The sequence below is a fragment of the Thecamonas trahens genome, assembly GCF_000142905.1.
Source record: "Thecamonas trahens ATCC 50062 unplaced genomic scaffold supercont1.5, whole genome shotgun sequence".
Taxonomy (NCBI): Eukaryota; order Apusomonadida; family Apusomonadidae; genus Thecamonas; species Thecamonas trahens.
In genome coordinates this window covers 255,122-283,078 of record NW_013657675.1, presented here as the reverse complement: position 1 = coordinate 283,078, position 27,957 = coordinate 255,122, and the positions used below count along the sequence as shown (strand labels likewise).

At 65.8% G+C, this 27,957-nt stretch overlaps 12 protein-coding genes across 12 annotated transcripts in view; 6 read left to right on the top strand and 6 right to left on the bottom strand.

Annotated features, from left to right (window-relative positions):
* Window positions 1–283: 283 nt before the first annotated feature.
* On the top strand, window positions 284–2,932 carry AMSG_01276 (uncharacterized protein; the record flags this gene model as incomplete). Its single annotated transcript, XM_013906429.1, has 2 exons — window positions 284–368; window positions 438–2,932. 2 exons carry the CDS (start codon window positions 284–286, stop codon window positions 2,930–2,932), a joined length of 2,580 nt encoding a protein of 859 aa, XP_013761883.1.
* Window positions 2,933–3,328: 396 nt separating this feature from the next.
* On the top strand, window positions 3,329–5,018 carry AMSG_01275 (uncharacterized protein). The gene has a single exon (XM_013906428.1). It carries the CDS (start codon window positions 3,832–3,834, stop codon window positions 4,945–4,947), a length of 1,116 nt encoding a protein of 371 aa, XP_013761882.1. The 5' UTR covers window positions 3,329–3,831; the 3' UTR covers window positions 4,948–5,018.
* On the bottom strand, window positions 4,974–5,609 carry AMSG_11646 (uncharacterized protein; the record flags this gene model as incomplete). The annotated part of the gene is made up of 2 exons (XM_013906591.1): window positions 4,974–5,419; window positions 5,459–5,609. 2 exons carry the CDS (start codon window positions 5,607–5,609, stop codon window positions 4,974–4,976), a joined length of 597 nt encoding a protein of 198 aa, XP_013762045.1.
* Window positions 5,610–6,261: 652 nt separating this feature from the next.
* AMSG_11645 (uncharacterized protein) lies at window positions 6,262–7,570 on the bottom strand. Its single transcript, XM_013906590.1, has 2 exons — window positions 7,455–7,570; window positions 6,262–7,337 (listed from the first exon to the last, which is right to left on the bottom strand). The coding sequence occupies exons 1-2, from the start codon at window positions 7,545–7,547 to the stop codon at window positions 6,282–6,284; spliced, it is 1,149 nt and encodes a 382-aa protein (XP_013762044.1). The 5' UTR covers window positions 7,548–7,570; the 3' UTR covers window positions 6,262–6,281.
* A 552-nt stretch (window positions 7,571–8,122) lies between these two features.
* Window positions 8,123–11,015, top strand: AMSG_01273 (von Willebrand factor type A domain-containing protein). The gene has a single exon (XM_013906427.1). It carries the CDS (start codon window positions 8,249–8,251, stop codon window positions 10,301–10,303), a length of 2,055 nt encoding a protein of 684 aa, XP_013761881.1. The 5' UTR covers window positions 8,123–8,248; the 3' UTR covers window positions 10,304–11,015.
* Window positions 11,016–11,681: 666 nt separating this feature from the next.
* Window positions 11,682–13,077, top strand: AMSG_01272 (aldehyde dehydrogenase 7 family). The gene has a single exon (XM_013906426.1). It carries the CDS (start codon window positions 12,198–12,200, stop codon window positions 13,053–13,055), a length of 858 nt encoding a protein of 285 aa, XP_013761880.1. The 5' UTR covers window positions 11,682–12,197; the 3' UTR covers window positions 13,056–13,077.
* A 536-nt stretch (window positions 13,078–13,613) lies between these two features.
* Window positions 13,614–15,745, top strand: AMSG_01271 (translation initiation factor IF-2; the record flags this gene model as incomplete). Its single annotated transcript, XM_013906425.1, has 2 exons — window positions 13,614–15,572; window positions 15,611–15,745. The coding sequence occupies 2 exons, from the start codon at window positions 13,614–13,616 to the stop codon at window positions 15,743–15,745; spliced, it is 2,094 nt and encodes a 697-aa protein (XP_013761879.1).
* A 294-nt stretch (window positions 15,746–16,039) lies between these two features.
* On the bottom strand, window positions 16,040–19,002 carry AMSG_01270 (uncharacterized protein; the record flags this gene model as incomplete). The annotated part of the gene is made up of 2 exons (XM_013906424.1): window positions 18,858–19,002; window positions 16,040–18,189 (listed from the first exon to the last, which is right to left on the bottom strand). The coding sequence occupies exons 1-2, from the start codon at window positions 18,943–18,945 to the stop codon at window positions 16,040–16,042; spliced, it is 2,238 nt and encodes a 745-aa protein (XP_013761878.1). The 5' UTR covers window positions 18,946–19,002.
* Window positions 19,003–19,182: 180 nt separating this feature from the next.
* On the bottom strand, window positions 19,183–19,674 carry AMSG_01269 (uncharacterized protein). The gene has a single exon (XM_013906423.1). The coding sequence runs from the start codon at window positions 19,612–19,614 to the stop codon at window positions 19,420–19,422; it is 195 nt and encodes a 64-aa protein (XP_013761877.1). The 5' UTR covers window positions 19,615–19,674; the 3' UTR covers window positions 19,183–19,419.
* An 847-nt stretch (window positions 19,675–20,521) lies between these two features.
* On the top strand, window positions 20,522–21,441 carry AMSG_01268 (calmodulin). The gene is made up of 2 exons (XM_013906422.1): window positions 20,522–20,580; window positions 20,888–21,441. The coding sequence occupies exons 1-2, from the start codon at window positions 20,545–20,547 to the stop codon at window positions 21,281–21,283; spliced, it is 432 nt and encodes a 143-aa protein (XP_013761876.1). The 5' UTR covers window positions 20,522–20,544; the 3' UTR covers window positions 21,284–21,441.
* On the bottom strand, window positions 21,119–24,212 carry AMSG_01267 (uncharacterized protein; the record flags this gene model as incomplete). Its single annotated transcript, XM_013906421.1, has 2 exons — window positions 21,119–22,443; window positions 22,488–24,212. The coding sequence occupies 2 exons, from the start codon at window positions 24,210–24,212 to the stop codon at window positions 21,436–21,438; spliced, it is 2,733 nt and encodes a 910-aa protein (XP_013761875.1). The 3' UTR covers window positions 21,119–21,435.
* A 199-nt stretch (window positions 24,213–24,411) lies between these two features.
* AMSG_01266 (ubiquitin-activating enzyme E1) overlaps window positions 24,412–27,957 on the bottom strand; it is a gene marked incomplete at its 3' end in the record, with an annotated part of 4,095 nt that continues 549 nt past the window's right edge. Inside the window, exon 2 of the mRNA XM_013906420.1 lies at window positions 24,412–27,867. Within this exon, the coding sequence (XP_013761874.1) occupies window positions 24,412–27,864 (3,453 nt within the window). The 5' untranslated portion in view covers window positions 27,865–27,867. The remainder of the gene's footprint in view (window positions 27,868–27,957) is intronic.

The window sequence follows — 27,957 nt, the reverse complement described above, 5'->3', positions numbered from 1 at the left end:
CTGCCACCTCCCGTTGCCAACCGACCAGTGAACCGAATGACAGCAGCCACACAACAGGCCACTCCCGCCCCCGTCCCCGACCACCCAACCGACACTTGGTCACTGGACCGCAGCCACCGACGAGGAGGAGAGCACCGAGAGGTATTGTGAGTCGGCACTGGCTCTCTCGTACACTGGGTTGATGGCCACAACGCCGCCGTGTACGCCTCCGCTTGTCACCTCGTCCAACGTCAAGCCAAGAGCCTCCGGCCTCGGCGCAAGCCCCACCGCCTCGCCCGTGGCCATGACCACCGCGACCACCACGGCCACTACGGCCACCGCTGTGACAGGCACAACTCCAGCTTCAAACTTGGCTACTGCAGGCAGTAGTGCGGGCAGTAGGGCGGGCGAGAGGCTGGAGAGCGTGCGCCGGGCGCTGGCTTTTGGTGAGGCACCAGCACCAGGAGCTCGAGTCTCGGCGGCTGGGGCGTACAACCCGGGCGACGGGCCGTGGGAGGCCGCGACGCCACAGGCTCCACTGCCGTATCTCACCGGCTTGGCCACGGTTCCGCCGGTCACCTCGCTCAACTTGACGCTGGAGAGCAAGAACCCGGCGGTACACCCGCTACCGGCCCTCATGGCTCCTGTCCATGGCATCGCCGAGTGGATCGAGTACTCGCCGGCACGCCGGCGATGGGCCATGGTCGTCGTCGTCGCGCTGGTCATGACTGTTCAGGCTATTGCCATTGCGCCGCTGGCTGCCTCGCGAAGCCTTGCTCACCAGCTCGGAACTACTGACGTTGGCCTGGGCATCGTCCTCGGCTGCTACTTTGCCGGCGCAGCGTTCTCGGCCCCGGCATGGTGGTGGCTCGCTCACAACGTCTCCCGTAAGGCCGCCATGCTCGGCGGGCTCGGCCTCCTGGCGATCGCGTCGTGGGCCGGCCTCGCTGCCACCTCGCTAACTGGCTACTCGCTGGTTCGAGCTGCACAGGGCCTCGCGTCTGGCGGGCTCGCCATCATCGACCTTGCCGTCGTCGACGACATGTTTCCACCGGACGCCTGCCCACGCAAGCACGGCCTTGCCGACAGCGGGAGCCTAGTTGGCCGGTGTGTGGGCCTTGTCGCCGGTGCGGCGCTGGTCTCGCTCCCCCCGGACCATCGGTACCTGTTTGCGGTGGAGGGCGGAGTGGCGGTGTTGGCGCTCCTGGCCACGGCCGCGCTTGTGCCGGCAACCCGGTCCAAGGCTGTCCACGCGTCGGAGCCGTCACCGTGGTGGCGGCCGTGGGCCGAGCTCACCGCCGATGGGCCGCGGATGCTGGTCTGGTCCCTGGCCTTTGCGCTCCCACTTGCCGTCTTTGACACACTCGCCTTTCGCGCCGGCTACAGTCTCACGGTCGACCACGGGTACACGCCGTTGGCCGCGTCAGGCGTGCTTGCCGCGGGCGGCGCGGCGGTTGTTCTCGGACTTGCCCTCTCGCATCTCGCGACTGCAGCGCTCATTGCCGCACCGTCAGCCGGTGGGCGCCTCCGGCCGGCGCTTCGGCTCGCTCTGCCACTGGTTGTCAGCTTGATTGTTCTCCTTCCGCTCTTTGCGGTGCTGTTTGGTCTAGGACGGAGCGCGGCTCCAGTTTGGCTCGCGCTCGCGCTCGCCGCGTTTGGCCTTGTTGTAGGCGGCCTCCGGGTTCCGTCGCTCTCCCTCCAGCTCGTCGGTCTCGACGCAGACGCTGTGTATGCCTTGGCGTCGAGCGGGACGTCGATTGTCAACGCACTCACTGCTGTTCTCCTCGCCACGGCACCGTCGGTGGAGGCTGCGCTCGACGGGCCGAACGGTGGACTCCTGCTAGAGCCGGCGGTGCCGTATGCGGTTGCACTCGGCGTGTGCGGCATCGGCGCACTGGTCGCGGTCTTCGTCCCAGGCCTCCCCGCGCGGCTGGCCGCGCTCGACGGTCTCGACGACCTGGTCACCAACTCGAGCTCCGACTCGGGCTCACTGGCTCTGTTTGATGAATCGGGCTCTGCTTGCGAGTTGCCTGGCCTCGTCGATGCCAGCAGGGGTGCCGCTGACGCCTCCTTCGACTCGTCCGCTCTCGACAGCGACGACGAGCAGAGCGGCGAGTCAAGCCAGCCACCAACCCCGCCGCCGGCCACCATCCGCATTCGCAAGAAGCGTAAGAAACGGCGGCGGCGGACAGAGGCCGAGCGCGAGGCCATCCTTGCCGCGCGGCGTCAGCGCAAGATGGAGCGGGCTGCGTCCAAGATCCGGCACTACCACCACTACCACCGTCGCAAGCACAAGTCCCGCGAGGAGCGCTCGATCGAGGCTGCCGAGCGCCGCGCCCGCGCCCGCGCTATCGAACTCCACAATAAGCGCGAGGCCAAGCGCCGGCGCCTGCTCCGCGAAGGCTCGCGGCGAGCTGCCGCGGAGCTCGGCAAGCCGCGCACACTGCGCCCGCGCATCTCCGGCTCAGCCGTCTCGGAGAGCGGCAAGCGCAAGGCACGCCGCCGCCGCCGCAGGCACCGCAAGCACGTTCCGCGGGCCAAGGTTGCCGCCGCCAAAGCCGCCGAAGCCGCCCTCGCCGAAGCAACGGCGGCGTCTCAGACGGCGGCGGCCACTGCCGCCCTCGCCCGGACCAACACCGATCCGGCCGCGGTCTCGCCGCGAACGAGGCTGCGGGCCTACCTACAGCAGTCTCGGCGGGGCTCGGTCTCGGTCGGCATGCAGCAGCCATCCGCAAGCTCGCGCTCGCTCCACGACGACCTGTTTGACCTCTCTGATCCCGGCAGTGGCAGCATCTCTGCGCCGTGGCAGAAGAAGGCGCTGCGGGCACACCTCCGTGCCCAGGCTGTGGCCCGGGTCTCCATTCCCGACTCGCTCGCCCTCGGCCCGCGGTTCACCTTTTCAGCTTCGGACGCCGCCGCGCCGGACACCGCCGGCTCTGGCCGAAGCGCTTAGCCAGCCACGCGATGCGTCCATGCACCAGCAACAATGCACCAGCCTACCATGGGGCACACTGTAGTACAATAGCGTGAAGAAGTGGATTGAGATCGGGCCGGGAATCGGCGGGGAGTTGCAAGGAACGAGCTCCGGCTAGCCGTCTTTTGCCGGGGCGAGCCAAGGGGGGGAGGGGCGCAGCGACCAGGCTGCTGACGAGGGAGGGAGACACATCTCTCAGGAGAGGCTTGGAACAAGATGACAGAGTATGTGGCCAAGGCCAACAAGGCTTCGTTCGGCGGCCTGTGGGACGGGTTCGACACGGTGTCGGGCGCTGCTGCCGAGTCGGCGTCGTTTGTCAAGGACTTGCACTCGCTGTTGAGGGCGAGAGCCTCGCTGGCGTCGACGGTGGCGGCCGAGCTGGAGAAGCTGGTCAAGACAGCGAACAAAAAGTCGTCGCTCCGCAACTACATTGGCCGGTCGACGGCGTCGCAAGACTCGCTCGCAGCAGGGCTCACCGGGTGCCTCGCGCTGTGGACCTCGCAGGCCGACGCGTCTCGCGACATGGCTGCCGCGCTCAACGTCGGGCCGATCTTCAAGCTCGCAGAGCTCGAGGCCGAGCTGGAGAGCTCGACCAAGAGCCTGACTTCGTCGGGCCGAGTGCTGCTCAAGGAGAAGAAGGAGGTGCTTTCGGCGCTGGGCAAATCGCGTATGGCCTTTCTCAAAGCGTCCAAGGAAGCCGAGATTGCCCAGAAGACGCTCGAGGCTCGCAAGGAGGACTCTGGCGCGAGACAGAAGGAGCTCGATAAGCTGACGCGCAAGGCAAAAAGTCTAGCGAGGACGCCAACGGCAAGCATGAGACATATGTCGGCGACGTCGAGTCGACCAACGACTACCTCGACGCGTTTTACTCCAAGCGCATGCCGGTTGTCCTCCGCCAGTTCCAGGCCGACTTTGAGACGCGGACGGCGGCGACCAAGGAAGTTCTAGTGGCGCTGGCAGGCATCGAGGCCGAGTGTGCGCGGGCGTCGGTGACTCGGGCGCAGGTGTTTGAAGCCAGTGCGCACGACATCGACGTTGACGAGGAGCTGATCGACTTTGTCAGGAGCCACACACCTGACACACCGACCTTCAAGCCGTTTGAGGTCATCGAGTACAAGGCTGGCAAGCAGAGCGCACGCAAGCGGCGGCTGCCGCGCCTCCCGCACATCGGCGGCGGATCGTCATCCGAGTCCAAGCCTGTCGAGCCGGAGCCGCCGGAGAACCCGCAGTTTGGCGTGCCTCTCGCGCAGCTAGCAACACCCGAGGCGCCGGTCCCGCCGGTCCTCACAACTATGCTCCAGCTCATGCGTGACCGCGGCGCGCTGACGACCGAAGGCGTATTCCGCAAGCCTGGCTCCAAGACTTCAATCGACCAGATTCGCGACGCGCTCGAGCGCGACCATCCGATCCCGGACAACATCGACATCCACGAGCTTGCCTCGCTCCTCAAAGAGTGGTTCCGCTCGCTGCCAGAGCCTGCGGTGCCGACGGCCAACTACCACGCTGCGGTTGCTGCTGGCGAGCAAGCCGAGGCCGACCCGTCAGCCTGCCTCGCGGTCCTTGACGACATCGAGCCGCTGCACCGGGCCTCGCTTCTCGCCCTCTTTAACCTCCTCTCCGACATGGCCGAGCCAAGTGTGGTCGAGGTCACGCTCATGTCGCCCAACAATCTCGGCGTTTGCTTTGGTCCGACCCTCCTCCGCTCGCCGGCAGCCAACCCGCTGGAGGCCATGGCCAACATCGACGCCGAAGTCGCATTTGTCCGTGTCTGCATCGACCAGCTCCGCCTCCGCAAGTCTGGCGAGAGCGCAGCTGCTGACGCCGCTTCTGATGCACCGGCCGACGAGCCCGCTTTCGAGCCCGCCCCTGGCGTGCCGGCCGATGTTGCACCGGCCGATGTCGGTGCCACCCTGGCCGGCCTCGACTCGACATTCGCATCAGAGTCGACCACGTCGGTGACCACCGACTCGGAGCTCAGCTCAGGCGAGCTGTAGCTCGTTCAACTCATATCGCTCTCGAGCTACTCAACAGGCGCCCGGCAGTTGGGACAGAACACGGCACGGGCGAGGTGCTGTCCAATGCATGGGTGATGGAAAGCGTGGCCGCATGCGAGAAGAGTCAGCCTCTCGCCAAGAGCGAAGCCGTCGAGGCAAACGCTGCACATGTCGTCAAATGAAGCACCAGGAATGTAGGTAATACGCGGCAGCGCCGCAATCTGATCGGGCGAACAGTGCTTGGTCGGCAGGCCTTCGTCAAGCGCGAGCAGTGCGTCGTAGTCGAGATTGTCGAGGCCTTCGTCCGGTGGCGGCAGCGGAGCAAGCGCCAGCGACTCGATGCGGGCAATGAGTTCGACGGCGTCGTCGTGACCGAGTTCGATCTCCGGCGGCGTAGCTGGCCTCTCGAGCGCCTGCACCGCCGAGAGTTGCGGAGCCCGGGCAGGCGTCAGTGCCGGCGCCGGCTCAATAGCTGTTGCCCGGAGGTGGGTGGTGCGACGAGTGGCCCGACGTGGGGCGAGGACGTCGGAGGCGCGGGCGCGGCGGACCCGGCCGCGGTTGCGAGCACGGGCATTCCGCAGCCGAAGTGCAGTTTGGGCCGCAGTCTCATCAGCGAGATCAGCAGCAATAGCGTCGCGGGTCGAGGCCTCGGGCAAGCCCATCCAGGCAAAGACATACTCTTCGTCGGCCGGGGCCGCAGCCTCTGAGCGGGATCGGGCGGCAGCGCCGGCGTAGATGGCGTTCCAGTCCGAGTCGTCGTCGGGAATGGAGTATTCCGACGCACCGGTGAGCCGGACAGGAGTGGTGTCGGTGATCGGCTGTGGAGCAAGTGGCGTCGGCGGATCGAGCACCCGCTGCGGGCGGTGACGACTGCCACGCGATCGTTCCGGAGAACCGGAGCCGCTGTCCCACTCTGGCAGGGGTCGGCGCCGAGGCAGCCGGCGTGGGCGAGGGCGTGGTTGCGAGGGCGAGGGCGATGGCGACGATGAGGGTGACGGCGATGGTGGCGGGCGGCGAGTTCGAGCAGCCGGAGCAGCCGCCAGCGCACGGCGGGCGCGGGCCGACGATGCCGGGCGGCGGTGGGTGCGGAGCGGCTGAGACGCAGCTGACGGAGGAGCGGCCGACGTTGGTGGTGAGGCCCAGGCTGGAAGCGGATGGTCGGCACGGAGGACGCGAGCATAGTCTTGTGAGGGCGACGAGGGTGCTGCCTGTGGTGGCGTGTCTCGTTGTCGGCGCCCTTGTCTGTTCCGGGCGCCTGGCGAGCGCATGGGCATGGCTGCGTCAGGTGGGAGTGAATGGCTCAGCGAGGGGGGCTGCGGCAGTGATGGCTTTAATCAGCTGATGGACATGAGGTACTGCTTGTAGCGGAACATGAAGGAGGCGACAAAGGCTTCGAGGTGGAAGATGGGCTTCGAGCCGAGGACGAGTCGGTGGTTGTAGATGGCCGAGTCAAAGACGACGGCGTGGCGGATCTCGGTGTCGAGCTTGTCCTCCAGCTCGGCGACGAGGGTGCGCATGATGACATCGGGTGGGATCTGGTGGACAAGAAGGTCGTAGAGGTTAGCACGAACAGCCTTGAGCTGGGCCGGAGTCTGCGAGGCCAGGATAGAGGTGGCCATGTTGTGGATGAGGATCTCGTAGTCGGGCTTGGGCAAGGCGTTCTGGGCTACAGAGTTGGCCTCGAGGAGGAGGAGCGAGCGGCGGAGGTTGCGCTTGCACTCGATCACGATGCGCTCGGCGAGAGCGTCGTCGAGCGGAAGACCCTCCTTGGCGGCAACATGCCTGAGAATGGCGGTGGCGTCGTCGACCGAAGGCGCGGCAATCTTGATGGGGATGGTCCGCGACTTGAGGGCGTCGATGAGCCCGGTTGTCGAGGTGGCGGTGAGAATGAGCCGGCAGGTCTTGGCCGACGTCTCCATGGTCCGCCGTAGCGCGTTCTGGGCCTGCCGCGAGAGCCGGTGTGCTTCGGCAATGACAACCACGCGGAACGACGGTGCCGAGCTCGCAGCCGGCTCGCCAGTCTCCATCGGCACGGCCGTCGACGCAGTCGACGACGGTCCAGCCGGCGCGGCCTCGCTCGATGCGAGCATACCGCCTGCACCGACGAGCGAGCGAGTCTGAGCCATTTCCGAAAGCAGCGCCTGTAGCACAATGGTGTCCTTGTTCCCGGCATCGGACGGATTGACCTCGATGTGATACGGCGAAGAAATGAGGGTGATCTCGGCCTTGGCCGACGATGTCGATGCCGGGTTGGTGAACTCGCGGCTTTCCACCTTGAGCTTGCTCACTCCCGGACCATAGACCTCGCGTAGCAGAGCCATAATCCTCGTCTTCTTCCCCGAGCCCGACGGACCGTAGAACAGCATGTGTGGAAAGTCACCATGTCCGGCCTGTCCTCATGGGAGTGGGGGGGGGGGAGGGGGAAGGGGGAGAGTGTGTGTGTGAGTGGTTGATTCTACATGACCAGCCGAGGCGAGGGGGGGGGGGGGGTTGGAAGATGGGCGTACCATGGCTGCCAGGCGGTTACACAGCTTCTTGTGGTAGTCCATCTTGTCTAGGGTCTTCGGGCGGTACTTGTCCACCCACAGTGCGCCCGACATGGTGTGTGTGGATGGGTAAGAGGGGTGCGGAACGAGAGCGAGGCTGTGTCCTGTTTGTCATCGAATGCACGAATGCACGAATGAACGAATGAACGAATGAACGAATGATCGATGGAGGGCAAGGGGGGAGAGGGGGGGGATGAACGATGGAGGGGGGAGGGGGGGGAGGGGGGTTGGATTGGGTAAGGGGGGAGTGTGAAGGAAGAAACTGTTTCCAGCTGTGGTCGTTGGAAGTGTGCGTGTGTGTGATCAGGTTGGGTTCAGCTGCGACTCTGAAGATGCAGCGCGTCGGCGTGGCAAGCCGTCGTTCCGCCGGCATGCCGACTATGTCGAGGCAGAGCTTGTGGAGGCAATCTCTAGACTGTACAGACAAGCAGTGCATGTGGGTGATGATAAAGCCGTGGATACAAGAAGGATGAACGGGTTGATGACGCGTTTGGTGACGACATCGTACCGCATCAAACATGGCTTGGTTGGTGCACATGCCATGCCGTTAGTCGGCTTTTCGGGCCAATTCACCGCAAAATGGCCTTCCTCGCTTACCCACGCCGACGGTGAGGCGTTGCGACACCTCACTTCCAACACGGTAGCAAGGGGGCAGGGAAGGCGGGAGAAGCGCAAGAGAAGACGTGTGTGAGAGTGTCGCATCTTTTGCACAGACACCATCACGAGCGTAGGCACAGGATAACTTTCATTTGGTCATGAGCTGGCCTACAAGCAACCCGCCGCAACAGCAGCCGCCGTCGGCGGCATATCATCAGTCGGGCTCGACATCGGACATGGGCTCGGATGAGTTCTCGTCAGACGAGTCGTACTCGCGCTCGGCGGGGACCAACCATTCGCCACGACCGGGCCAGCATGCGAGTGGCTACGGATCACCGAGCTCGCCGAGTTCGCCGCCGAAGGCCTCACACTCGTCAGCGTCGTCGTCGATCTCGTCGGCGTCGTCGTTCTCGGATCATGCTGCCCCGCCGCCAGCTTATCAGGCAGGTCCGAGTACTGGTGGTGGTGTTAATGGAGGTGGCGACATGGCGCCGCCGCCAGCGTATGATGCTGGCGTTGCGGGCGCTGGCGGCGGCAAGGGCAACGGCTCGGCGCCAGCCAAAGTGCCGGCGGCGGTGACCAAGCACCTCTCGTGCCCGCTGGTGATGGCAACAGGTGGAAGCATGTTTGGCATTGACGCTGTGGATGTCATGGTCGAGTGCCACATTGCGACTGCCGTCGTCACTGTCCGGGCCGCTTTTGTCAACGTCGGGAAGAGCGCAGTGGACGCCGCGTTCCTGATGCCCAAGGATCCCGAGGCAACAGTTTCTGCGGCGCAGGTGCAGATTGGGCGCGACCGGGTGCTCGAGACGCTCGTGTTGCCCAACGAAGAGGCCAATGCAATCAAGGAGGAGCAGGATCGATTGGTGGGGCAGGCCAACGGCGGCGGGGCCAGCGGAGCCGGGAACCCGTACAGTCTGGGTGGCAGCGGCAGTGCGAGAGCCGAAGGCGACTCTGAGGACGCTGTGCTGCAACGGTTGATGACAAACCCGTTTGTGTTTGTCATGCCGTTTACCAATGTGCCTGCCGGCGAGACCGTTGTGGTGACGGTGACGTACCTGGAGGACCTGGACGTGGAGGCCGGGGCGTTTGTGCTCCGGGTCCCGCTGGCGGTGCCCGAGCATCTCTTGCTGCGCGGCTCTGTCCGTGAAGCAATCAACATCGGGGTGACGATCAACGCAGGAACCCCGTCGTCGTCATGGGGCTCGGCGTCGCATGTTATGCATGTGGAGAGCGAGAGCGAATCGCACATTGTGCTCTCGCTCGACAAGAACTCGGGCCCGGTCTCGAACCGCGACTTTGAGATTTCTTACTCGGTGTGGAACAAGGACATTGTAGCGTCGCTTCTTGTGGAGGACGGTGACGGCGCGGCGTATGACCCGCGGCCGTCGTTCTCGCTCTTTGTGGCACCGCCGGCGATGGATGAGCTGGCGGGCACGTTTCGGCGCAACATTGTGTTTGTGGTCGACCGGTCGGGCTCGATGGGCGGCTCACCGATGCGGTCTGCGCTAGAGGCGGTGCGGAGCGGGCTCGACTCGCTCACACCGTATGACATGTTCAACATCATTGCATTTGACTCGGAGCTTGCGGTGCACTCGCAGGCGATGGTGGCAGCAACGCCGGAATCGTGCGAGGCGGCCAAGGCGTGGCTCAACACGGTCGACGCGCGCGGGCTGACCGACATCGAGTCGCCGCTGCGGTTCGCGGAGAAGATGCTGAGCGACGTGGCTGGCCTCGCCTTTGTCTTTCTCGTCACCGACGGGGCAGTCTCCAACGAGCGGCAGATTTGCTCGACGCGGACGAAGCGGAGCCACATTCGCTACTTTACCATGGGCATCGGGCCGTACTGCAACATGTACTTTCTCAAGCAGCTGGCGATCCTGGGGCGCGGGTACTCGGCGCGGGTCTTTGCGGCGTCGGAGATCGAGCCACAGATGAAGCGACTGCTGGCGATTGCGTCGGTCCCGGTCCTGGCGGACGTCTCGCTAGCGGTTGCCGGCACCGACGTGGAAGTGTACCCGGAGCCTGTGCCGGACCTGTACTGTGGCGCGCCGATCGTAGTGTCGGGCAAGTACACTGGCGAGCTGCCCCGTGTGCTCAAGCTGACCGGCCGGACGCCGTCCGGGGAGTTCCGGACGCTGGCGGTGACGGCGACGCGGTCGGCGTACGTTCCGGTCTCGCGCATTTTTGCAAGCAGCGACTGGTGCATTTGACGGCCCGGGCGTGGCTGGCCGACTCGGACGCCGACGTTGATGCCGTGGTGCGGACGTCCGTGTCCGAGAACATGGCGTGTGAGCACACGTGCATGGTGCTGTACGAGCCGGATCCAGCGCGCAAGGCTGAACAGAGCGAAATGGCCGAGACGCGGCGGCGGGACGGCGAGAGCGGCGACGGACGGCGGCGCCAGAAGAACCACAACGGGGCGCTGCTGGCGGGCATGGCCGTCGGCGGCGTTGCCGCCATCGTCCTGCTCGGCAGCCCTGTGGCGCACTTTGGCAACGTAGCGGCGACTATGTCGAATCTCTCGGTGGCTGACGCGCTCGGCGACATGGTCTCGAGCATGGGCGACGCGTTTTCAGCCGTGGGCGACGCGTTTGGCCAGGTCGGTGACGCCGGCGGCGACGCATGCGGCGACTGCTGCTCAGGCGACTGCTGCTCGTCCATCTGCGACACGCTCGGCAACTTTTGCTCATCGATCGGCGACTGCATCACGTCGATCTGCGAGTTTTCATGCAATGCGTGCTCAGAGCTCGGCGAGTGCGCTGGGGACTGCGATGGCGGCGACTGCGCTTGCTGATATCTCGCGTGGCTCACCGCCAAACTGCTGTGGGAGTGGTTGATGGGTTGGTGGTAGGTGTGACGGCAATGACACGTGGACGCCGCGTCACACGCCACCTCCCACCGCCATTGGCCGCAAGTACTACCACCCGTGAGTGTAGCCGTGGAGGGCACCACTCGACTTGAATTACAAATAACACCAGGTATGGACGGAGTAGTTGGCAGGACTGGGTGCTAGGCATTACAGTGTGTGTGGAGGGTGCGGGAGGGGGTGCGGGAGGGGAGGCAACGCACTTGCTGTGTGATGGAGATTGGGTGCGTGTGAGCAGAGGTGGTGAGCACGAAAGGAGGACGGGAGGCAAAGAAGGGGAGGGGACTGACACTGGGAGTATGACATGTATGGGGGATGGGGATGGGGGCGGGGATGGCTCGGTGGGTGGTCCGGGTGATGCTGGTGGCAATGGGTTGGGTTGGGTCGGGTCGGTCGGACTCGGTCGCCTGCTGTCGCTGCTCACGTCACCATGTCGCCATCGGCTGGCATGGTCTTTTGACTTTTATTTGGCACGGGGGGCATGTCCACAGGTCGATGTTCTCTGTTGCTTCGAATGGAATCCGCATGTCGGCGCGGCGGACGCTGGCGAGCGTGGCGCGGGTGTCGCAGGACACGTCGTTCCTGTCTGAGCTCGGTCTCTCAGAGACCAACTCGGGCGTGTACGACGGGAGCTGGGATGCGTCTGGCGAGGTTGTGAGCTCGACGTCGCCGTACACCAACGAAGAGATTGGCAAGGTTACGACGGCGACTGTGGAGGACTACGAGCGTGTGATGGGCAATGTCATGGAAGCTCAGCAGGTTTGGCAGGGCGTGCCGATGCCGCAGCGTGGCGAGATTGTGCGGCAGATCGGCAACGCGTTCCGCGAGAAGCTCGAGCCGCTGGGCAAGCTTGTGGCGCTGGAGATGGGCAAGATCAAGGCCGAGGGTGTTGGCGAGGTTCAGGAGGCGGTGGACATCTGCGACTACGCGACCGGACTCTCGCGGACGATCGGCGGCCTGACGCTCAACTCTGAGCGGCCCGGCCACCTGCTGCACGAGGTGTGGAACCCGCTCGGCCCTGTGGGCATTTGCACTGCGTTCAACTTTCCTGTGGCTGTGATGGCGTGGAACGCCGCGATTGCGCTTGTGTGCGGTGACGTGTGCGTGTGGAAGCGGCGCCTACGACGCCGCTCACGTCTGTGGCTGTGACCAAGATCTTTGCCGACGTGCTGGAGGCCAACTCGCTGCCGGGTGCGATCTCGTCGCTTGTGCAGGGTGATGTGCCGATCGGCAAGGCCATGGCTGCTGACGAGCGGATCAAGCTCATGTCGTTTACCGGCTCGACGGCGGTCGGCCTCGAGGTGGGCAAGGTGGTGCAGTCGCGGTTCGGGCGGTCGATTCTCGAGCTTGGCGGCAACGCCGCGGTGGTTGTCGAGGCCGACGCCAACCTGGACCTCGCGCTCCAGGCTGTGTTCTTCGGCTCGGTCGGCACCGCCGGCCAGCGGTGCACGTCGACGCGGCGTCTGCTTCTCCACGAGGACATCCACGACGAGTTCCTCGAGCGGCTGACCAAGCTGTACGCGCAGGTCCGGATGGGCGACCCGCTGGAGGACGGCATCCTCTACGGCCCGCTCCACACCAAGGCTGCGGTCGAGCAGTTCAAGGCCGGCGTGGCCGAGATCAAGGCGCAGGGCGGCGAGATCCTCGTCGGCGGCGACATTGTGACGCACGAGTCGAACGGCAACGAGACCCGCGGCAACTTTGTGGCGCCGACCATCACCGCCATGAGCGCTGACTCGCCGCTGCTGCAGGACGAGCTCTTCCTGCCGATCCTCCACACCGTCAAGTACTCGAACCTCGACGAGGCCATTGCCATCAACAACTCGGTCCCGCAGGGTCTTGCCTCGGCGCTCTTCACCACCTCGATCGGCTCGATGGCCCGGTGGACCGGCCCTTACGGCTCGGACTGCGGCATCGTCAACGTCAACACCTCGTCGTCGGGCGCTGAGATCGGTGGCGCTTTCCAGGCCAACAAGGCCTCGGGCGACTCGTCGGAGTCGGGCTCGGACACCTGGAAACAGTACATGCGTCGCGGGACGGCGACCATCAACACCTCGAACGACATGCCGCTCTCGCAGGGCATCGAGTTCAACTAAATTGAATGTTCTGTCGCTGCGATGTGTAATATGGAGCAACAGCGAAGGGGGAGGTCGACGAGGAGCCGGAAGGCCAAGCCGGGGAGCCGGGCGTTTGCAGCGAGAGGGATCCCGACGTCACGACGCGTCGGCAATGGCGGGAGGGGGAGGGGGGGCACGGGTAACAGCGCCACGCCAAGATTGGGAGAGGGCACACCTGACGCGCGCGTAGCACGGTAGCGACACCTCGGTAGGGCACTCTCGGTCAGCAAGGTAGAGTATGCTGCGTGTGGCGTGCTGGAGAGCAGGGCTGCTTGCGGGAGGAGGGCCGGCGGGGGGCCAGCCAGTGGCGGCGGCGGCGGCGGCGGCGGCTGTGTCGCGGGCATGGGCGAGCAGCGGAAGTGGCGGTGGCGGAGGCGGAGGAAGGAAAGGGGGGGGAAGAGTGGAGGAGGTGTAAGCGGAGGTGGCGGGGCAGGTGGCAGCGGAGGCGGCGGCGGCCATCGTGGCCACTTGGGTGGTCCGCATCGCGGCCGTGGTCACAACGCGTCCCGCAGAGGCCAGGGACGGCCATCGGGAGGCATGGGAGGCGCAGGTAGCGCAGGCGTGGGCAAAAAGCTTGTGCTGACTGTCCCGCCGACGCTGGCGGAACTCTCGCAGGGACTCGGGGTCAAGGCGCATCTGCTCCGGCGGGCGCTGGCAGATGCTGGGATGCGGCTGCCGCGGCGGGTTCGGCGCGACGCGCCCGTTGTCCGCATTCCGCTCGACGTGGCCGAGTTAGTGGCCGAAGTCTTTGGGGTCGAGGCCGAGATCAAGGACGCAGGTGCGCAAGGTGCTGAGCTGGTGGCGGCCGGCGCCGGATCGGCCGGCGATGGCGGCGGGGCGAGCGTTGCAGACGACGAGCGAGCAGAGCCGCGGCAGCCGGTGGTGGCGGTCATGGGCCACGTTGACCACGGCAAGACGTCACTGCTTGACAATCTGCGCAACACGTCTGTGGTTGACGGCGAGGCCGGCGGCATCACGCAGCACCTAGCGGCGTTTGAGGTGATGGTGGGCGGTACGATTGTCGGTGGGCGGCAGGGCGGGAAGAAAGGCGGGAAGAAGGGCAAGAAGGGCAAGAAGGGCAAGAAGGGCAAGGGCGGTGGCGGCGCTGGCCAGCCGCCTGCACGAACCGGCGCTTCGGCGGTGACCTTTATCGACACACCCGGTCACGCCGCGTTTGACGGCATCCGGTCGCGGTCGGCGCTCCTCACGGACATCATTGTCCTTGTGGTTGCCGCCGACGACGGCGTCAAGCCACAAACCGAGGAGGTGATCCGGCATGCCAAGCGCGAGGGCGTCCCGCTGGTGGTCGCCATCAACAAAATGGACAAGCCCGGCGCTGACCCGCTCAACGTCCAGCTGCAGCTGATGGAGCATGGAGTGGTGGTCGAGGAGCAGGGTGGCGAGGTTCTGTGCGTGCCGACGGTGGCAACTGCCGACGGCTCAGAGTCGGGCCTCGATGCCCTTGTTGAGGCTCTGCTGCTGCAGTCAGAGATGCTCGAGCTGAGCGCGGTGGTCGACGGACCAGGTGAGGGCTCGGTGCTCGAGGCGCGGATGGCCAAGGGGATGGGCCCGCTCGCCACGCTTCTGCTGCAACGCGGGACGCTCAAGACCGGCGACGCGCTGGTAGCCGGCGAGACGTGGGCGCGGGTCAAAGGCATCCGCGACGCCGCAGGCAAGATGCTCAAGGAGCTCCGCCCGTCGCAAGTCGGCGAAGTTGTCGGCTTCAAGGAGTTGCCGGCGGCGGGCGACACGGTGGTCGCCGTGGCGTCCGAGGCCGAGGCCAAGGCCGTGCTCGACGCGCGGACCGAGGCTGCAGCGCTCGAGGCACAAGAGGCCGCAGCCGAGACTGCGTACCGTGAGCGGCTGGCCGCGTCACGGGCGGCGCAGCGGAACGCGCCGCCGCAGCTCTCCAAGCAGGCGACAGGCCGCGAGCGGGCGGCGGCGCGGCGGGCGCGGATGGCGGCGCGGGCCGAGGCCCGCAAGGCCATGGCGGCCGCCGGCGAGCGGTCCGAAGATGAGCCACCGGTGCTGGAGATTCTAGTCAAGGCCGACGTAGCTGGCTCGGTCGATGCACTGGAGAGCTGCGTCGACAACGTTGCCGCGCTCACCGACGAGGTCGAGCTCGCCGTCCTTGGCGCCGCTGTCGGCGCGGTCACGCTCTCGGACGTGGAAAAGGTGGCGCTCACCGGCGGGCACATCCTTGCCTTCAACACCAAGGTCGAGCCAAACGCCGCCGCTGCTGCCAAGCTCAAGGGAGTGCCCATCCACCGGCACTCGATCATCTACAACCTCGACGACACGCTGCGGTCGCTGGTCGAGGACTTGCTGCCTGCGGTGGAGGAGACCCAGGTTGTCGGGACGGCCTCGGTCCTTCAGGTCTTCCCCTATACCGGCGGCTCGCGGTCGCAGGCCCGCGCCATGAACATTGGCGGCTTTCGGGTCAAGTCGGGTGTGCTCTCGCGCTCGGCGGCGGTCCGCGTTGTCCGCGCCGGCGAGGTCGTGGCCGAGGCCCGCGCGGGCCGGACTCGCTCAAGCGGTTCAAGGACGAGGTCCGCGAGATTGGGACCGGCCAGGAGGGTGGCCTAGTTCTCGACGGCATCGCCTTTGAAGAGGGTGATGTCATTGAGGCTGTTGACGTCGTTCGCACCGTCCGCAAGCTTGGTCATTAACAAGCAGACGCGCGCAGCCACGAGACATGATGCCCGGCCAAGAGGTTTCGTTTGATGTCGTGCCGGCGCGCAGGTGCCGAGCAAGGTACAGGAGGGGAAGAAGGAAAGAGAAAGAGTGCCCGGGTGGCCGCAATCGAGGCGAAACAACGACAGAGACGGCAAATGGCTCAGGTTGGTAAAAATGAGTCGCAAGCTGCGTGTGCCTGGGCATGCCGGCGGCAACGACCATTTGGACGCCGGCCGGCGCGCCAGGAATGAGGCAACAGGCGCGGGGGATGGGGTGCGCAAGACATATCAGCGCGACGCATGCGAGGTCGAGCCATTCGACGAGGAGCGGGGCTTGGCCTTTGACTTGGCTTTTGCCTTGGCCTTGGCCTTTGCCTTGGGCGGCGCGCGCTTCGGCGATGGCGCGCGGTTGTCATGGGTCTTGGCCTTGGCCTTGGCCTTGGCCTTGGCCTTAGCCTTGGCCTTGGCTTTGGCCTTGGCCTTGGCCGATGTGCGGTCGGTGCTGCGATCAGTGTCGCGGGGCTCGCGTGAGGCACGCGACGAGCGGCGCGACCGAGACGACGACGACGACGCGACCGAGCCGGAGGAGGCCATCGAGGACGTCGATGAGCCCGAGCGCGATCTGATCTTGGAGGCGACGGTGAGCGGCGAGGGCGGGCGGGCAGCCTGTGGCTCGGGCAGAGCCTGCTGCTGCTCGGCGTTGACGGCCTTGATGAGGCGCGGCAGCAGGTTGGCAGGGCGGGCGTCGATGAGTGATGGGACAGCGGCGACGAGCGAGTCGTATGCGTTGAGGAGAGTGATGAACAGCGCTGCGCGACCGACGCGGGTGTTGAGGTGATAGATCATGGAGATTCGCTGGTTGCGGCGCGTCCAAAGCGCCACTTCGTCCTGCGAAATTTCCGGAGTAAACGAGTAGTCAAAGACCGGCGAGGTCTTGGCCTCGGCCTTGGCGCGGCCCTTAGAGGCGGAGCGGCCGGCGGTGGCAGACGAGCCCGACGGGGCCGCTGGCCCGAAGCTGTCCCTGTCGGCGAGGGCTGTGAGCGCCAGGCGCGGGACTGCCGAGGGGCGGACCGGGGCGGCAACGTGCATGGCAGGCCCGTCGTGGGCGTCGCGAGGCGACGAGATGGGCGAGAGGTCGTCGAGCTCGGCGCCGGCGTGGACAGCCTCGCCGGCGGTCCACAGCGTCGATTGGACTTTCTCAAGGTAGAGTGCCTGGATACCGACGACGGTGCCGGCGCGGGCGAGACGGATAAAGGCGATGGCGTCACGGGCCGAAAACCGGTAGCGATACATCATGTAGGCGGCGGCGAGGGTGCCGGTCCGGCCGACACCCATGCGGCAGTGGAGGCCTACGATGCCATCGGTGGTATCGCAGATGTGCAAGAATTGTGGAACAACCCCGGCCGGCGGGACCGAGCCGTCCTTGTAGCACAGATCGTAGTGGGCAAATCCGCGCTCGACAAAGTCGGCCGCCTCGTAGGTCTTGGGATCACCGTTGAGCTGGACAATGGCCGAGACGCCAACCCGCTGCAGGAGCGGAGTAAAGTGTGCCGGCGTCGACGGCCGGGCAGCCGAGAGCGAGGGGCCCGCAAAACCGATGAGCTTGCCAGCGACAATCCAGTTGTAGTCGACCACCGTATCTGTGGCGGTCCAGTGGCGCGGCGACGGGAGGTGCGAAGGGAGCTTGGACCACGACGCGGGAACGAGGCCGTGGCGGAGCGCACGCGACAAGGCACGCACCGTGTCGCCAAAAGTCACGTCGTAACACGACTGGAACGATGACGCGTCCTTGAACGGAAGGAACCGGTCAGAGATGGGCGCAAAGGCTGACTCGACAGCCTCGGGACGCAGCTCGCCGTCCATGAGCATGGCCAGTGAGGCGGCCACGGTGGCCGCGTTGGTCAGCCCGCGAGCACGCTCGAGGTGGACCCAAAACCCGGTGCAAGCCAGGTAGAAAACGTACGTGACCTTGGATGCGCCTGGCGCGTCGGCGCAAGCCTTGGACAGCTGCTCGGCCACGTACGACTCGAGCACAACAGGCAGCGCCACAGGGCCCCAGTAGTCGCGGTTGCGGAACATGGAGAACGAGAGCAGCAGCGGCTCGAGGTTGATGAGGGCAAGCCGCGGCGTGGTGCCTGCAGACTCGGAGCTGGTCTCGCTCCGCTCGCCAGACGTGGCTGACGACCACAGCGACTCGGACGACTCCGAGGTGAACGTTGTTGACGACTCGAGCGAGCCGTCGTCCGACGCCTCTGGCTCGTCCACGAGCGCCTCGCTCGGCTTTCGGTCGACCAACGCCCGTCGCACTCCGTCGCGGATGAGCGCGTCGAGATCCACCTCCATCTCGCCAGGCTCCAGCGGCTCGCGCTCGCCGTTGTCTGGCGCCGCTGGCAGGTGCATGGTGACCTGGGAGAGGTCGAGGAACGCAACGTTGGACCCTGCCGCCCTTGACCGAGTGAGTGGGAGGGGGTGGGAGGGCAGAGAGTGGCGCGTGGCTAAAAAATGCAGAAAATTGAGATATTGCCAACGCGTGCAAAACCCCGCACGAGCGGCGGCCGAGTCAGCTACGTCACAGCCGGCGAGCGGCAAAGCAGAGTCGGTGTTTTGCCCACAGCAGAGCGAGAGACATGCTCTAGACATGGGGCATAGGCTCGGCGTCTCGCAACAACCGAGACAGCCGCTGTTGCGCCAGGAGGAGGAGCGGCAGGTTCGGGAGCGGCTGGGGGGCGGGAAATTGCGGAGATGACCCGGCGGCAGATAGCGGCTGGGCGGAAAGACAGAGGCCGCCGAATAAAACCAGCTCCACCACCGATCAGCACAGCCTGGGGCGGGCGTACGGGGTCCGGGTTGGGAGGCGTTGAGGACGGGAGGATACAGGGTTAACCCCGGGAATAGGGGGGCGGTACCCCGCACTAGCGCGTAGGGTGGTTTGTGGTGTCCAGGGGCAATGACGGGATGCAGGAGGAGGTATGGGGGGGGGGTCGGGAGCGACCGGGTGGCAAAGCATCGGCCACGCGTCCAAGTGGCCACGCGTCCGGGTGCGACACGGGCGTGACGGCCAAGAGGCGGGCAGGGGGGGGGGGGGGGGGGCTTGCAAGGGGCGTACCGAGAAGGACCAGACTATGGAAGGCATTTGCAAGGACTGGGCGGGCCTCGGGGGCCAGGACAACTGGCGCCTGTACCGAAGCCTGCATGGTGGACAGCGGTGCGGAAGAAGAGGAGAAAGGACGTGCCTCCCCTGTGAGACGGAGAGGTGTGCGTCGGTGGTGGAGCAAAAAAAGGGAGGCGAAACGTTTTCGCGTATCCAATGTCCAGCACGTGTGTACCTTCAAGTGCGGCTCAGCTCGGCCACCTAGCCGACTCGCCCAATGCCGCCGGGCCTGTAGTGGGAGGCAAAGCGGTTCCAAGGTACAGGGTACGGCTAGGGAGGACAGGTAAGGGTTCTGCTTTGAATGGTTTGCCGCAGATCGGCGTGCGGGAAGAGGACGGTTGACAGTGATGCGGACAATCAAGGCGAGCCTGTAGTTCCGGCTGCCTGCCGGGACCCGCGCTCGGTCTAGACTCTTTCCTTCCGCAACTTCAGCTGTTCGTTCGATGGGGACAAAGTGCGGGAGAGGGCGGATCTTGTGCGGACGGGCGCTGATTGCAGCACTAGCCGCAGGTCCACATCATCCAAACTTGGCCCAGTCAAAGGCTGCATGCGACGAGAGCGCCGATCGCGGGATGGAGACGCCGGTTGACGACGGCTTGAGCGTCGACGGCGCGGCGTTGCGGTACGCGCCCGGGCCCGGCGTTGATGTCTTTCGCCACGCGAGGAGCGCGGCACGCCGCTTGTCGGTCGGCCTGCGTCCGGTCTGCGGCATCGAGACGCTTGGAGAGCGTCGATGCGGCAGCGCCGTCAGCGTAGTCGCCCGGCCCGGGCGTCGCCTGCCAGTTTCCAGGCTTGGCGGCGCCGTCAAGCGACGGCGGCGGCGGGCGGCGGCGACGGATCCACCTTGTGGCGCTGTTGTCGACAACTCGCGGGCCGGTCCGTGCTTTCATCCTCTCATCCAGCCCGGCCGCGAATGCTTTGTACGATGTCCGTGATCGCTTTGTGCGGACAGTGGACACCGCGGCACGCGGCCGCGAGCGGGGCCGAGGGGTTGTGTCGGGGCTTGCGCTTGATCTCGACCGCGCCCGTGCCCGCGCCCGCGCCCGCGGCGTACTCTGCGACGACCGCCGTGGCGTCCGCTGAAGCGAACGCTCAAACTTGGTCTCTCCTGGCAGCGCACCTGTGGACTTTGTCATTGTCAGCAGCGAGTGCGTGCTCGCCGCCGACTCGGATGCCCATGCAGCCGATGATGAGAGGACCGTTGAGGCGTCATCGTACTCTGCCTCGGCCGGAGTCGTGCGTCCGGTACGCCGAGCGCGCATCGGCTCTGTCTGTCTGCTTGACGTGGAGTCTGAGAGGTCCTCAAAGGCAAAGCTGGATGAGGCCGATGTGAGTGATGTGAGTGATGTGTATGCGTGGGGAGGGGGGGAGGGAGGTACAGGTGGCGTACACGGCGGGTGGGGCGGTCATGGCGGTGTGGCCGGGAGGGAGTAAGAGGGGCTTTGTTCAGGAGGGAGGGGAGTGTGGTGGTGAAGTGGGGTGGGGTGAGGTGGGGTGTAACGGTGGTGGTGGTGGTGGTTGGTGGTGGTGGTGGTGGTGGTGGTGGTGGTTGGTGGTGGTGGTGGTAACTGCCGCTTGCGGGTGGTGGGTGGTCTGCTGGTGGAGGGTGAACTGTGGTAAGACTTGACGCCTGCAGAGCACCATGGCCGACGACGAGCAGATGAATGAGTACCGTGCAGTATGTGAAAGGAGGGGAGGGGGGGAGTGGGAGGGAGGGGGGGGGGAGGAGGGAGAGGGGGAGGAGGAGGGGAGGGTGAGGGGAGGAGGGGGGAGGAGGAGGGAGGGGGACACTCGGCCAAGGTGCTCAGGCAACACACACACACACACACACACACACACACACATACATACACACACATATACACACAAACATACATACACACACACACACACGCACACACACATACACACACACACACATACACACACATACATACATGCATACTCACTCACATTCATCCCCTGCCCCCCCACACATGTTGCAGGTGTTTGCGGCCCATGAGAAGGGCGGCGGCATCCGGTATGCCGACCTCGGGGCGGCACTGCGCGACCTGGGCCAGAACTACCCGCCGGCAGAGATCAACAAGATGGCGCAGCAGATCGGACAGGGTGGGATGATCCGGTTCGACTCGTTCTGCCAGCTGATGGCCTCGCGGGTGACGTCCAAGCCACCGTCGGCGGAGGACGTCATCGCCTCGTTCAAGCTCTTCGACAAGGACGGCACCGGCTTTATCCAGGTCAAGACCTTGACAGAGGCCATGACGCGCTACGGCGACAAGTTTAACCGCGAGGAGATGCAGTCGATGGTCGAAGACGCGCAGCCCGACCCCAACGGATGGGTCAACTACGAGGAGCTGGCCCGCATGATCTGCTCCGCCTAGCCGCCGCCACATGCCTGCTCGAGTTCCGAGGTGCGGTCCCTGCTCAGGTACATGGACTGGTTCCTAGCACGTCACCTCGTGCAATTGCCGACAGTTCTCGGCTGTTGCTGGTCGGTGGTGTGAGGATCAGAGCAAATAACACATGTCCCAGACTACCAGTCCCAGAACGAGCGCGATTGGTTGAGCGCATCCTTAGTCCCGCGTGAGCCGTGGCGGGCCCGAGAAGCCGCAGTCTTGGAGCCGGTGCGTGCACGCGGCCGCGAGGACGACGACGGCGAGCGAGACGAGTGATCGCGCGCAGCTGAGCCCGAGCCAACGCGGCGGCGGCGGCGGTGGCGGTGGCGGTGCCCGGATGGCGAATCGCCGTCGGCCGGCCGCGGCATGGCCGGCGTCGAGTTGGCTTTCTCCAGCCGCGGTGGGAGCGACGGCAGTGGCTTGTCGGGCGCAGGCCCACTGGGCGAAGCAAGGCCAAGGCGTGCGGCGGCGGTGGCTGCAGCCACGTCGATGTCGGTGTCGTTGCCGGAGCCGGTACCACAGCTGCTGTCGCCGACCTGGCCAAGGATCTCGCCGTCGTCGTGGTGAGTCACCGGCGTCCGGCAGTGGAGCACGAAGGCGGGGAGGGCGGCGGCCGCGACGGCGATCTTGATCTGGGCAAAGTGTGGGTCGAGCTCGGGCTCGGACGGCTTGCGGCGGGAGAGCGAGGCCCAGCCAATGTGCCGGACGGCGTCGTCAAAGCGCTCCAACGGGAGCCGAATCGAACCAAGGTGGGTGTTGGAGAGCGAGCCGCGGGCCCAGACACTGACGGTGACAAAGGTAGCGCCGGGCTCGGGGCAGAGCTCGACGGCTGGTGCGTTCCAGTCTACCTGGCCACCGCGCACGGCGTCGACTGTTGGCGTCTCGGCATGCTGCGAGCCGTAGCGGAGGGTGGCAAAGACCCGTAGCTCACGCTCGCGGCCTCCTGCAGCGCCGACGGTGGTGCCGAGGCCGCGCGCAGCGAGCAGCGCGAGGCGCAGCCGCGAGACCACAGCATGGATCCGGAGGCCGCCGATAACCGGCCCCGCCGCATCGCCGTCGGACGGCGCACACACCTCGAGCCACCCGTCATAGGCGCTGCCGTTGGTCGGCAGATCATCCACAGCAACAAAGGCCGAGCCGATAGGCTCAGAGCCGAGCGTTTTGGCCCGAAAGATGTCGAAGTTGATACCGACGCGGCCGTCGGGGCAGGTGCAGCGTCCGCGAGGCGGAACCAGGCCGGCGTGTTGTAGACGGGCAGAAACTCTTCAGCGACGGTCACGGAGCGGACCTTGGCCGAGCCGCATGTAGCAACAACGTACGTGCTGGCCTTGTCCAGCTCGATGCCGGAAGCATGGACGTACTCACGACCAGAAATGATGCGAAGCGCGACGGCGCCGCTGCTGGTGGTCGCAGCCGGGATGGCGTCGGGGAGAGGTGAGGTGGTGGAGGGAGTCGTCGGCGGTGCCGAGCTAGCGGCAGCAGAGCTGCCATCGCCATCGCCGTCTCCATCGTCGTCATCATCAGACGAGGTGGTCCAGAACGAAGACGATGAAGACGAGCACACGTCGTCCTCCCCATCGCTGCCATTAGCGGCCACATCGCTGGGCTCGGCGGCGGCAAAAGGGAGAGTCATAACGTCCAAGTCGTCCGGCAATGCCAGCGACGATGGGCGCGACGTCGACGGGGCAAGAATTAGATGGGACGGCGCAGTGGCAAGGAGCTCTGGTGGGGCAGACTTGACAAAGGCAACCTTGAGCTCCTGGAGCGAGCGAAAGGCGCGCTTGGCGGTGGGCATGCGGACGTCGAGCTGGGCAGCGAGGTCGATGGTCGATGCATCGGCGAGCTGTGCGGGAGACACCCCGCTGGCGACAACGTGCGCGTGCGCGTGTTCGAGGCCGAGGCTTGCCAGCCAGCTCCGGAGCTGGGCTGCACACCACTCGGCAGGATGGGATGTGGTGAAATCGGCAGCTGCTGGCTCGGCAGACGGCACAGTGCCCGAGCCCGGTGACGGCGGTGGTGAGTGCGAGGCGATGCCAAAGAGGCTGGCGTCATCAGGAGCGGCGCCCGAGACCGGCATCCAGGATGGCGCAAGCTCGTCCGGGAGCGTAAAGGCCTGGACCTGGAGGCGGAGCGAGCCCGACACCGCCTTGCTCGCGTCGCACGGGACGAGTCGGTACCACGAGTCGTCGACCTCACCATCAGCAAAGTCAGAGAGGAAGAGAACAACCTTGCCAAGCGAGGAGTCGGAGAGTGTGCCGCGCGACCAAAGCTCGATGTCGATCAAAGGTGCACCGGGGACGTAGGGAAAGTGGAAGGTCTCGCCGTAGACGGGCGAGAGCGAGGCGGGCACAACAGCGCCCTTGACCTTGGTCGAGCCGTAGCGGAGGTAGACGTAGGTGTCGCGACCGATGGCACCGGCGGCCCCCGGCTCGGCACCTGTGTCCGGACTGCGTTGCGGGTCGCTCGACCCAGGGCCGGCGCGGAAGCTTGCGGCGCCCACGGCAGCATCGAGCGGCGAGAGTGTGGCGTAGGCATTGCCGGTGCGGTTGGGGGGCGGGAGGTCAAAGGCGCGATCAACACGGACGACAAACTTGGAGAAGGAGATGGCGAGGTAGAGGGCGCCGCGGGCAGACTCGGCCGGCTTGCCCGGGCGCGGGCCGAGGGTGAACCACTCCTCGGCGCCTGCGGGCGAGAGGACGCGGCGGAGATCAAGGGCGTAGTAGCCGACCGACTTGTCGCGGAGGGTGCGTTTGTCGCGGACCTCGAGCTCGAGCAGCTGGTCCTCTGTCTTGGCGAGGTTGAACGTCAGCACGGTGTCCCAGTACGGCTGGGCGTCGTCGGCCGCCACAGGCGTCTTGCGCTTCTTGCCGCCGTAGCGGGCGACGACGTACGGCGAGGCCGGGCCCTGGGTCATGTCGCCTGGGGGCCGCGGTAGAGGTCGCGGCCCCAGAGGACGTGCAAGCTGAGCTTGCCGACAAAGCCTGACATGGTGGAGAGTGGGGTGGGGGTTGCAAAAGCTGGGCAGGCAGGTGGGTGACACGCACACAAGGGCACAGCCATGGGGGGGAGGCAACACAGGTCACTCGTTCAATGATGGCATGATAAGCAGCCACTTACGCATCCACAGGCTTGCCCATCGACGTGGTGGCGGTGCGGGAGAGGGCGTAGCCGTCCGAGACCTTGACCAGGACCAGCGGCGGGAACTCGATCTCCTGCATGTCGGCGCCTTCGCAGAGCGGCTCGATGACGACAAAGCCGCGCGAGGCGTCTGCGCCGACCTTCTCGGCAACGTGGTCGACAAAGACGTTGCCCTTGACGGCGTCGCCCGAGGCGCCTGCGCGGTAGATGAGGCCGCCGTTGACGGCGATGGACATGACCGAGAGGTTGTGCGAGTCAAAGTAGGCGAGGACGTCGGCGACGGTGCCTGCGGCGCCAATGTCGATGACAACGGCGTCCCATGCGGTGTGCGGGTCGGGGAAGGCGATGATGTCGCGCTCCTCCTCATAGTCCGGGTAGTTCTCGGGGTCGGGCTTGATGGTCTCCTGGCGAGAGGTGATCTTGGCCGGCGGCATGGGGTCGGCGGCAGAAAAGGCCATGACGCCGAGGTTGAAGAACGAGTTGCGGTAGGCGTCGACGGGGAGGCCCTGGGCGAGCTTGACCAGCTCAAACATGCAGCAGCCTGCAGCCATGGCGGTGGCGGTGGCGATGGCCGGAATGATGTTTCCGGCGAGGAGCTTGGCCTTGAGCATGTCGACCTCGGCGATGGCGTAAGCGCGGGCGCGGAGGCAGCCGAGGGCCTGGATAAAGGCGATGTGGTGGTTGGTGTCATCGTCCTTTTCGAACACCTCCGGGTAGAGGGTGGTGGTCTTGGCCTTGACCTCGGGGATGGGCGCAATGGCGGCGACGACGGTGGAGATGTCGTCGTCGGTGCCCTCGGCGGCGCCGGCCTCAGCGTTGGGGTCCGACTCGATCTTGACGTCGCCGAGCGCCGCGGGGTCAAAGGCAGGCTCAGAGTACGAGGCGAGGGCAGCGGCAATGGTCTCGCGGGTCACCGACGCCGGCTTGTTGATGCCAAAGGTGGAGGCCCGGAGGAGCGAGGCGGCACGGAGGAACTGGAAGGTCATGTCGTCAGCGAGGTCAAACTCGAGCGGGGTGGGGAAGCGCTTGGGCGCAGTCCAGAACCGGCCGCCCTCAGAGGTGAGCATGTCCTCGGGGAAGACGTGGATGAGGAGGCGGATCATGTTTGAGGCGTAGATCTGCCACTTGTGGCGGGCCCACTTGACGCAGTCGTCGTACGACGCCGGGACGTCGTTGAGCATGTCGGTCACGCCGCCGCCCCATGTCTCGTCACCACGCAGGTTGTTGAGGATGTCACCGATGCCGGCGCCCGAAGCCTGCATCGTCTCGACGTAGGCATCGACTGAACCGAGGTCGAGGACCTTCTGCGCCTCGGCCGGCGAGGTCTCAAAGAGGCCAGTAAACTCCGACTTGGCCCACACGAGGCAGTGCTCGATGGTGTGCGGAAAGTTGTGGATGGTGCACTGCGGGGCCTCGCGCTCCGGCGGGTCGCGCGACGCGCCGTAGTTTTCGGTCAGGTGCGGGACGACAACCTGAGTGTTGCACTTGGGCCCGAGCGTGCCCGACTCGAGGAGCGACTTGCCGTAGAACACGCACCGCTCGTCGACGTACAGCCGCGCCTTGATGTTGTCGAGCGCGTTGCACACGCCCGAGAGCGAGGACCAGAACGCATCGTTGAAAATGTTCTCGGTGTCCGGCGAGACCCGCTCCTGCAGAGCCTTGACCTTGAACTCCGGGTTCATGGCCATCGCCGCCTCGGACGCGCTCAGCGACTTGGACTTCTTGACGTGCCAGTTGCGGAAGAGGAACTGCCGCGAGAGGTTCGACCGCTCGATGACGTCGTCGTCAGTGACAATAACCTCGCCGTCGGGGCCGGTGCCCACGCCGGTGAGAGCAAAGTTCTTGAGGTACTCGCAGCCAAGCGCGCCCGAGCCCACAAGGAAGTACTTGAGGTTGCGGATCTTCTCCACCAGCTCGGCGCCGTAGACCGCAGTCATGGCGTCGTACCGCGAGCCGCGCGGCGCAAGGCTGGCCGGGTCGACAGCCTCGGCCGGCAGCGACTCGAGCGCGTCAAAGTGGTACCACTGGTTGAGCGGCATGTACTTGGACGTTCCGGCCTTGACCACCTCCTGCCCGACGAGCCCGCCCAGAAAGGCGGCCATGGCGTTGAGGACGGCCGACGAGCCCGATGCCACGCTCCGCAGCGTGGCCTCGTCGACTTCGTCGATGCGCTCCCAGCCCATGGCGCCCTGCCGGTCGCGGACAGCCTTGAGCTGCGCCTCGACCTCAGTGCGCGCCGCGCTCAGCCCAGCCGCAGCCTCGGGCGAGCCCTCGACGTCGAGGCCGAGCGCCGCAGCGTCCATGGCATCGAGCGCCGCGCCCAGCGCCTTGCTCTGCGCCTCCAGCCGCGCGGCCTCGGCATCGAGGTCGGCGAGCTTGGCAGCGTTGAGCTCGGTGGCAGCGGCCACGACGGCGTCGCCGGCCGCGGCGTCGCCGGGCGCAGGGTAAGCGCCTCCGTGCTCGGTCCGGTACGCGTCGAGCGCCTGCAGCGCGAGGTGGAGCAGGGCCGGGCGGCCCCACTTGCCCCAGTCCGAAACAAGGAACTCGCCCGGCGAGTGCAGCGTCTCGCGGAGCGAGCGGAACGGAATAAAGCGCGGCATGCGCTTCTCGGTCACCAGGCCGCCGTCAAAGTACTCGCCAAAGCCGGTCGTGTCGACCTCGATCGAGAACATCCACGGATTGATCACCTCCTTCACCGTGTACGCGTTGCCGTTGAGCTCGGTCATACCCTTGACCTCGGCAAACTCGACAACCTCGCCCTCGGCAAGGTCGTGTCGCGAGTGCGGGTCGTTCTTGTCAAACACGCACGTCACCACCGCAGGGTTCGCCTGGCTGATCTTGGCCACAATCGCAGACTTCTTGGCCTCGCCCGACCAGTCAAAGACCGGAAAGTCGGGGCCAAAGTCCGAGAACGCCGCGCCGGCAAGGCCGTATGCAGAGGTGTAGACAAAGGCAATCGGCGGGCGCGCAGACCGGCAGTACTCGTTGATGCGGCAGGCCTCGGCGAGCGGCGTCGAGACGCAGACCACAATCTGGAACTCGGCAAGGAACTTGGGCTCGAGGTCGCGCTGCGACGCCACAGTCATCACCGACGGGTTGAGCTCCTGCAGCTCGCCCAGGCACGCCTCGGCACGGTTCTTGCCCACATCCTCCTCCTTGAGGTAAAAGTGAGCTCCAAGGTCAGCAATGGCAACTTCGGCCGTATCGTGGAGTGTCACGCTGCCGACGTTGGCCAGAATCACGTTCTTGGCAATCTCAGCTCCGAGCCCGTCCATGCCCGTGATGAGCACCTTGGACTTGGCGAGCCGCATCATGGCCTCACGCCCGTACACCGCCAGCTGGCGCGATTGGAGGTCCTCGTCGATCTCCACGTTTCCACCTGCGTTGGACGCACCCGCATTGGACGCCGAAGCAGCAGCAGCCGACATGTTCTGCGCAAGTCCAAGGGTGGGGTGGGTGAGGAGCTGTTGTTCGATGGCTGCCCAAAAAAAGGTCGCAGGTGGCGGGTGGTGGAAGGTGGG

Excerpts from the sequence above, each read along its gene's own strand:
- AMSG_01275 (XM_013906428.1), top strand. The coding sequence starts at position 3,832 with ATGCCGGTTGTCCTCCGCCAGTTCCAGGCCGACTTTGAGACGCGGACG.
- AMSG_01273 (XM_013906427.1), top strand. The coding sequence starts at position 8,249 with ATGAGCTGGCCTACAAGCAACCCGCCGCAACAGCAGCCGCCGTCGGCG.
- AMSG_01272 (XM_013906426.1), top strand. The coding sequence starts at position 12,198 with ATGGCTGCTGACGAGCGGATCAAGCTCATGTCGTTTACCGGCTCGACG.
- AMSG_11645 (XM_013906590.1), bottom strand. The coding sequence starts at position 7,547 with ATGTCGGGCGCACTGTGGGTGGACAAGTACCGCCCGAAGACCCTAGAC. Across the intron at positions 7,338-7,454 it reads GTAACCGCCTGGCAGCCATG|GCCGGACATGGTGACTTTCC; the intron begins GTACGCCCATCT and ends CCATGAGGACAG.
- AMSG_01269 (XM_013906423.1), bottom strand. The coding sequence starts at position 19,614 with ATGCCGCAGACCGGACGCAGGCCGACCGACAAGCGGCGTGCCGCGCTC.
- AMSG_01268 (XM_013906422.1), top strand. The coding sequence starts at position 20,545 with ATGGCCGACGACGAGCAGATGAATGAGTACCGTGCA. Across the intron at positions 20,581-20,887 it reads AGATGAATGAGTACCGTGCA|GTGTTTGCGGCCCATGAGAA; the intron begins GTATGTGAAAGG and ends CACATGTTGCAG.